At 45.1% G+C, this 8,272-nt stretch overlaps 3 protein-coding genes across 3 annotated transcripts; all 3 read right to left on the bottom strand.

Annotated features, from left to right (window-relative positions):
* Positions 1-1,976: 1,976 nt before the first annotated feature.
* On the bottom strand, positions 1,977-3,930 carry K441DRAFT_80194 (uncharacterized protein). Its single transcript, XM_067654458.1, has one exon. It carries the CDS (start codon positions 3,804-3,806, stop codon positions 2,064-2,066), a length of 1,743 nt encoding a protein of 580 aa, XP_067504860.1. The 5' UTR covers positions 3,807-3,930; the 3' UTR covers positions 1,977-2,063.
* A 439-nt stretch (positions 3,931-4,369) lies between these two features.
* On the bottom strand, positions 4,370-5,439 carry K441DRAFT_80209 (uncharacterized protein). Its single transcript, XM_067654459.1, has 2 exons — positions 5,202-5,439; positions 4,370-5,134 (listed from the first exon to the last, which is right to left on the bottom strand). The coding sequence occupies exons 1-2, from the start codon at positions 5,336-5,338 to the stop codon at positions 4,759-4,761; spliced, it is 513 nt and encodes a 170-aa protein (XP_067504859.1). The 5' UTR covers positions 5,339-5,439; the 3' UTR covers positions 4,370-4,758.
* A 1,212-nt stretch (positions 5,440-6,651) lies between these two features.
* On the bottom strand, positions 6,652-7,932 carry K441DRAFT_556882 (kinase-like protein; the record flags this gene model as incomplete). Its single annotated transcript, XM_067643350.1, has 2 exons — positions 6,652-7,673; positions 7,737-7,932. 2 exons carry the CDS (start codon positions 7,930-7,932, stop codon positions 6,652-6,654), a joined length of 1,218 nt encoding a protein of 405 aa, XP_067504858.1.
* Between the last annotated feature and the right edge of the window lie 340 nt (positions 7,933-8,272).

Genomic DNA, 8,272 nt, shown 5'->3' with positions numbered 1-8,272 from the left:
CTAATATAAAAGGCTTTAGGATCTTAATAAGCTACTCTACCTGCTTCCAATCGTCATTAGTAAGCGAGTCCTACGTTAGATCGTAGCTATTATTAGCTAGTTTCCTCTAAGTAAGCAGATATTTATTAATTGCTTTATAAAGAAGTAATACGTAATAGAGTATAAAATAGGTAGAATTCTACTAAACACCTCCGTCCTTAATAAGCATAAGCTCTATATAATTAAATAGCTTATCCTCTATATAGGCATTAAGCTAATTCTTAGCGAAGTCCTTACGGCGTCCTATTAATCGCATAATGTATTTAATAATATTATAAACCTTGCCCATAAAGCCTTTCTGCCGTATAAGGTTGAATTTAACTTAGTTACTTACACTAATTAGAAGGTATTTAAGCTTGCCTACGCCTTTGCTATATATTAGGGCCTTAATAATAAGGTTAATAATATAACTAGCGCACCAAAGCCATTCCTTTTTAGGCACTAAGAGGCTTTGTAAAAGATAAGTATAAAGGTTATTATTATTACTAGCATTATTAGTTATTAAGCAACCAAGCTTATAATTAAATTAATACTTTTTAATTACCTCCGCTAAAGCCGTTATAATATTCTTAGTAGTATATAATCCTCGCAGCCGTAAAAGCCCTAAAAGTACTAATTAAAGCTTACCGTCTTTATTAATGAAATAAGCCACTATACTAAGTAGTAACATTCTATTTATAGACGTCTAGATATTATAGCTAAGGTGGATTTTACTAAGCGCGGTAAGAAGGAGGTCTTTAATACTAATATATCGCTATTTAAATAAGGCTTTAATCCAATCGCTTAATAACATAGGCGCCTTTATAAGACACTCCTATATCTAAGGACAATTAAATATAAGTAGGGCGCGCGTATAAGTACTAGTGGCTTAACAAAAGGTAATATTCTATAGAATTGTTTAATTAATATATGCTTAAATATAGCTAGCTGCCTAAAACAGCTGGCGTTTATAGCTACCTCCTAAAGCAAATAAAGCTTAAGCGGCTACTTTAAACGGGCTTAACGGAATTAGTGATTATATATTACTCTTATAGCCTCTAGGGCCTATATTAATATTATACTTTAATTTTAAATGGCCAATAATATAATCGTTGCCGTTAATTATAAGTAAAGAACTTTGTTTTTAAGCTAGGTAGCAGATTCTATATAGCTAGAGTCTCTTTATACCTATAGGACTATCCTAAAAAAGGTCTGCTCTATACTGCTAAATAGCTAATATTAAAGCTTTACTAGATATTAACCGCTTATAAAGAACCTAGTATCTATATTTGCTAGTAAGCTTACCATGCTTTTATAGGTAGAGATTATCCTAGTTAATAGGAAAGACATAGCCGTAGTTCTAATTAGCTAGAGGAGGCTTTTATAATATACCAGTGGAGGAAAAATTGTTTTAATCGCCTAATTTAGTATTATTATTAATTAAAAGGGGAGAAGTAGTTAATTAACGAAGCCTAGATATTAAAGAGCTTAATTAACGCGTAGATTGTAGAGACGATAAAGAAGAAGTAAAAGAGGAAGCTCTACTACCTGGTTAACGCGTAGAAAGTAAGGTTCTTTATATAGTAGTAGTTAACTTTTAGTGAGATATTAAGTAGAGGACCCTTACGCGTGCATAGAGAAATCGGGGAAAATGCTATATTTACTATAGATAAGCGAGAGTTTCCCAGGGGTTTCTTACTGCTTGGCGTATAGCTAATCCTCTAAATATCGGCCGAATATCCTTATAATCTATAAAAAGCTTTAAGACACCAAAAATTCTTCCTTACCTTACTACTAAGGCAGCGAGCTGATAGCGCGCTGTGACTTCACCGCTCGCTGACTCTAAAAATAAAGACCGCTCGCTGGCTGCTTATATTATCAGCTTCTTGGCAGCGTCGCTGGCAGCGACGCTAGCTATTGGACACACTGGGTTATAATCTATATAATATAGTCGAAATCGAAGGCCTTAATTATCAGATAATTGAAATCTAGGTGTCGATTATGATTACATCGATTATTGGGATCCCTGCCATAAACTAAGATCATCACCATGCAAGCAAATTTAATTCCTTCCGCATCTGCTCTTCGCTCTTACACAAAGGGCTTCCATGCTTTGAGGAAACCCATACAAATGAACCTTTGGGCTCCGTTCCCCGCCATTCAACAAACAAAACAAGTCCGAGGATGATAATGAGGCCACACGAAGGAATGGCTGCCCACAGAGCCTGCGCCGCCTTCCACTGAGTGGTCGTATAAGGCACCAGTGTCACCGTAGGGGCAAAGGACGCCCGACACCAACAGGAGTTGTAACGTCCAACTTGAACGGTCAAGATCGCGGCTATTATACCACTAGTAACGACTCCATCTTTAACAAGAGAACATCGCCAAAGCCACCTGAGTTTATCGGTTGGTTTTGGCAGGATGGAGGAGTAGTAGAGGTACCATCGAAGGACGTAGTCGCATAAGAAACTAAAAATCCAGACCCCTAAAATCCCCATCCATGTCAGAGAGCGGCAGCCAGGGCCTACTGGTATCTTATTCGCACGGTTCGTGGCGGAGAGGAAAATAGCCGGCGTGCATGCCCCAAAGGCGACCCAGACGAAACTGATAAACAGTAGTTGATAAGGCCTTGGCCCACGCGAATCCACATGCATGTGCTTGCATGGGCGCCAAGAGCTGTTCATGCCTAAGTAGCTTGCCATTTTCGGCCAGCTTTGGCGATATATATTGGTTGAATGCTCCTCACTACCTGTCAAGCTGAGCTGTAGAAGGCATGGGAAGAGCCGCGGATGGCAGGAAGGGGTCGATAAAGGGCAACTCGTAAGTTGTAGACGAGGAAAAAGCCGTATTTTGCGTTTATTCCCTATACACCACAACCTCTTGTTCATAGTATTCATTGCGATTATTGCGCTGGAGACTGTCGTAAAAGTTCCAAGTCTGGAACTGAGCCATGCTTGCGGTATTGAAACGAAGAGAATGCAGACTACTGCGATGGTGTGGGCCGTCTCATTGGAAACTCGAGTATTTTCCAGCTCCACCTGTTTGATTGTTCGAATAATCGCCGTTGCAAGAGTTCCGACTAGGGTTATGATAGCGACTAGAGTTGAAGGCATCGAGACCAGTCGCATCGAAGACAACTCATAACTGGCTTGTCTGATGATGCGTATTTCCTGCTCATCAAGTTCCTTAGCTTGGCAACTTTTCTTGAAGTGTTCTGATACATCCTGCCAGCCGAGCTCCTCGTAAGCTGCGAAAACAGTTGCGACTTGCTCTGAAACTTGGAGCTCCCTGGAAAAAGTGCTCTTAGCAACGCGACGGAGCCGTCGATGCGTCTCGAGCCGTGTCAAGAGGCTCCGAAGACTGTCAATTGGATTGCCGATAGCGCGCAGAATGACAAAGACGTAGTTATACCAACGCAGCGGGGGGAAAGAAAGGTGAGATATTAAGATAATCGCTGGGAGGATCCAAAGCGAAAGGCGATCGAATGTGTCCTTCCATGGCCATAGGTCATATGTCTTGCCGCAAATGTGGTAGCAACCCGAGAGTGAGAGTACGCCGTTTGTTGGATCTCCATCAAAGCACCCACTCTCGTTCCATTGATTTAACTTGGCCTGATCGATGAAGGTGGTATTGATCATTTGATTGACGGTGGCTAAGCAAGCTGCGAAGTCTGGCTTATAAGTAACGTTCAGAGGAGTTGGCGGATCGCAACCCTTCCGTGCTTGTACACATTGAAAAAGGAGAGAAAGACATGTCAGGAAGGCCCTGGAACTTATAATAGGAGCCATTCCGAAGGAATTCAGGCCTTTAGGACTGTCCAGGAGCTTCAACTTTATATGCAGGGGGGTATTCCGTATTGAAACTGGATTTAACCGAGTTGCAATTACGGAGAGTGGCTTTCAAGAAGATATCTAAGAGAAACTCCAGTCAGGATAGCCCGGAAAAAGGGACGAGAATAAAATGCATGACTACTGTAAAACTTTAGCCTGCTTGACTCTTAAAAGGTCTAAAGACAAAAAAAAAACAAGCAGGCTGCGCTAGGGTTCAATTTTCTTCTTCCGTCTGCAGGTGGTGAGCTGTAGTATTGAAATTGACGTTTGACAAGTCAAATCGTGCCGAGTTGCGAGATCGATTACCGGAGATGCTTCTAGACATAAAACTTCTAGACTATAACTGGCCATAGAACACGCAAGGGACAAGGCTGAAAATACGGCCGGCCGTCGGTGGCAGTATATGCACCTGTGGCGGTGGCTTAGCCACCAATGAGCAGTTACAAGCACTCCGCTATCGGTATACATCCCATAGAATCCGATGTCAGAGTAGTGTGCTACGGTCCCAATGCCTTTACCATGCCAACTGTTTGATTTGGGTTCGTCATTGTGGCTCCAGCGCGCGTAGACTGCCAGTGAGTTTTAGTTAGATGTTTTTGAGAGCTACATCCATTATAAAATCGAGATACAACTTACTAGGCATTTGGTAAAACTGAAAGGCTGAGATATGGTGGGTTGGCTAGTTTCGCTTTGACTGCACATGTATTTGTTTTCCATTGCTTGAAATAGCTGTGTAGGAGATATCGAAAGTGTAACTTTAAAGAGCTCACTCAGATCCAGTCCGATTTTGCCATACCAATCCAAATCATCATATATATCGATTTAAAACTCCGAGTCTCTAATAAGTAAAACTATCACTACGTACCCTAAGTCTTCTTGATAGCTCAACGAAGCCCTTTCTCAAGCGCGCCTACCATAGGGAAAAGGAAGAAATTAATAAATCAAGATTTGGATATGGCATAGTCGCGTTCTGTCCTGCATGGGCTCCAGTGGTGCCTCTAGCCCCGCTAGTTGCGTCAGGCCCACCTTCCACAATTCTAGGCCCACTATGGACACCCGTGCGCATGCCAGCACGCGTGCTGGCGGGTTCGCCATTCTCAGGAACGGAATGCATTGGGTATTCTCCGGGCCTGGTAGCCGCAGTAGTGGCTCCTGCTCTGGGAGAGGCGCCAACGATAGCTCCCTGCTCAGTCTTGCGAGTACCGCTAGTGGCGGATATAGGGTCTCCTGCCATATGGAGATGATAGTAGTAGAGGAAGATAAGCGTCGTCAAAAGGAATAAGAAGCTGAAGGTAACGGCGTCAATAACAACTACTTCAATTTAATTACAGAGAAATGGATAGAGTAACTCACAACTCAACGCCGGAAAACCACGCCGCAGCGGCCCCGGCCTTCCATGTCCGCGCGCACCTCCCGTGCCCGTAGCAGTCTAGGATATCCCCATCGTCGTTTCTAGTCGCTAGAAGGGCTCTTGCTCGATTTGATCCCATCAACGGAACATGTGCATTGCGTTTACTGTACCCGCTGATACCAAAACCGTAGTCCTTGAAGATCCGCTGGTATGCTGCTAGGGCGGCAAAGGCATCTAGCTAGAAGAGAAGTGCAATGCCGTCCATACATAGAGCAATGCGCGGGTCGTAGATGCGGCGTTGAGCCAAATGTAGAGGTGTTGTAAAGACCAGTCTAGGTAGGATGGTAAGGCGTGCAATTACCAGAACAGGAATGAGTCCCGGCTGGAGCTATTGATGTGTTAGTATAGAACGGAAAATGTAGCTGCGATAAGAAAAAGAGTAAATCATAGCTTGTGGTGTAGAGTAGAACTCACTGGGCCGCCACCGTTGACAGAGAGCGATAAACTTATGAGTGCGATAATGAGGAAAGCGAAAAATAGCTGCAAAAAGCGGGACACCAGAATCCAACGCGGGATAGGCACCGCGCCGCCTTTAAGCATTTATATCTCCGATAAGGTGAATGTATCCTCGTACAATAAAACTATCGCCAAAGTACGCTTGTAAGATAAGGCTGGAATAACTTTCAGATATGATCCTGTTTGGTAACCGAGGACAGTATGAGCATACGGCAAAGGCAGAATTTGCAACGTGAAAAACTGAGCACAGCGAAGAAGGTATAGATACAACTTCAGGGACAAAGACTAACAAATAGAGATGACATATCGCACTCTAGTGATGTTTGCGTCGACCGGGCAATAAGCTGGAATGTGACCAGTTGTGACTCGGAACGGGAAATGAAGGTATGTTCCCGAGTAGTTCCATTGTTGACCACATACCGGCAGAAATTGCATGCGAATTATTGAAAAAGACTGTCATTACACTAGGAAAAAATAAAGTGAACCCCGGGTGTAAGAAGGTAAACGAAGCGTCTTTCGAAAAATATCATCTCTAACACCTTGCCAATCAGCACAGCGAAATCTAACACTTTACTGATGGCATGCTGGAGGTCTTCAGCTCTCTATTTTGAATCCAATCCTCTTTGAAATATTTCCAAGCTTCAAATTGCGGTTCAGCTCTTGAAGATTTTATTCAAGCTGGAATTGATACGCCTTTCCTTCTAGGCAGGTCGAGCTCCGGATTCTAAAGCCAGTTTGACCGTGATATTCTCATCTTGCGTGCAATTGGCACACTCCATTATACACAAATTGACGTAGTTTCTTAAACTCTAATTTGATCTTTGATCATACTTGAGAGCTACTTTAGTGGCGTGCCAATGGCGACTAAAACGCTCTTGTAGAATGTCCTCCTTGACGCCAGCATCTTGAGATTTTCGGCTCCTCAGCTCTTCAAGCTCACTTCTTCATGGCCGAGAAATCCAACTTTCTGGCCACCTTATCCGCCCTGCCCTCTTCAATCTCGCCGCCTCTCCTCTTCAAATCCTCCGCCGTCTTCTTCGGTCCGCCCGCATTGCGCGGTAGGTTCTGCTTCAGTGTCGGTTTCGGTGCCGCCTGCCAATATGGGTGCTCTAGCGCCTGGCGCGCCGTGGCTCTTTTCCTCGGATCTAGCGTGCACATTGTCCGCAGCATGTCGATACCGTCATCACCTAGCATGCCGAATTTCTGCTTCCACCAGGCCGGGGGCAGCGGGCGCTTAATCTGTTCTTTTGAGGGAGCAACATAGTACTCCAACTTTGAGACACCAGGCCATACCTCCTCCGTCGGAGACCCAAACACCTCGGCGATGCGGTCCAGCTGCTCGAGATCTGTCTCACTGGGCAAGAAGAACTCGCGGATCGCTAGTTCCGCGATGACGATGCCCATACTCCAGACATCGACCGCTCCGCCGTAGTGCTTTGCGCCATATAGTAGTTCTGGCGGGCGGTAGAAGCGTGTGATGACGTTACACGTCATGTTCCTATACGGATCCGCGAAGCTGCGCGCAAGACCAAAATCCGCAAGCTTGACCTCGCCGTCCGCGGCGATGAGCAAGTTGTTCCCCTTGATATCGCGGTGCAGCACGTAGTTCTCGTGGCAGAACCACACAGCGCGTGCCAGCATCCCTGCCCATGCTTTCACATCAGCGGGGCCGTAGCTGACGTCTTTGTTCTTCCAAAGTGTCTCAAGGTCGCCAAGAGGTAGGTGCTCGAGGACTAGATTGAGGTTTTGGTCGCGGGTGGAGAAGACGGCATGTAGTTTGATGATGTTGGGGTGAGAAAGTTCTTGCAAATGTTTCACTTCACGGACAGCATCCATAGCGAGACCATCTTTGTATTCGGCGTTTACTTTTATCTTTTTGATAGCAACAAGGCTGGAAGGGTCAGATACGAGGTGGCCAGAGTAGACAACCGCGTAGGTACCCTCGCCGAGGCGACCGCCTTGGAGCCGTTAATATGGTGTAAAGGGTATCCTAGGGTGTTTGAGAGAACAGGTCTGCCCACCTTGTACATAATTTTGTCGTATCTGAGCGTTAAGCTGCTCAGACAAATCTTGGGGGCCATTGCTGCTCGGAGTAGGCGCGTTAGATGGAGCGGAGCTGTTGCTATTATTTAAGATCGTGAGCGCCTTTGCCTTTGCAGGGATCGCTCTAGCGCTGGCGAGAGCAGGCTTGGGAGCATCTGCTGGTGATAAAGCCATGGCGGTAGTACAAGGAAGGAGGATCTCAGAGGGTGAGCTGATTATTGAAACACTGTGGCGGAGATAATTCACGAAGGGAGACGGAACGTCAAGCGCTCAGGAAGGCTGTTCCGCGATATCATGCTTCAGAGCACAAAAAAAGAGTGAACAAGCAAAGACGGCCTCAAACGGTCCTGGATGCTTATAGTCCTGCTCCCAACATGGTGTTGTGTGGCTTTGATGCTGAAGAATCCGATTCACAATTCGTCTTTGAGGTCCTCATGGCTTGGCATCTTCAAAAAGTTCGCTCGGTCCATGTGGAACACCTCCAGCACGACCTTCGACGCCATTTAACACCACC

The sequence above is a fragment of the Cenococcum geophilum genome, assembly GCF_001692895.1.
Source record: "Cenococcum geophilum 1.58 unplaced genomic scaffold K441scaffold_17, whole genome shotgun sequence".
NCBI classification, from domain to species: domain Eukaryota; kingdom Fungi; phylum Ascomycota; class Dothideomycetes; order Gloniales; family Gloniaceae; genus Cenococcum; species Cenococcum geophilum.
Note: the sequence above shows the minus strand (reverse complement) of the source record. Positions and strands in the feature narration are given on the sequence as shown.

Bases quoted from the DNA above. Each gene is read 5' to 3' on its own strand.
- K441DRAFT_80194 (XM_067654458.1), bottom strand. From the start codon at position 3,806: ATGGCTCCTATTATAAGTTCCAGGGCCTTCCTGACATGTCTTTCTCTC.
- K441DRAFT_80209 (XM_067654459.1), bottom strand. From the start codon at position 5,338: ATGGGATCAAATCGAGCAAGAGCCCTTCTAGCGACTAGAAACGACGAT. The intron at 5,135-5,201 runs GTGAGTTACTCT...CGTTACCTTCAG, and splicing joins TGGTTTTCCGGCGTTGAGTT to CTTCTTATTCCTTTTGACGA.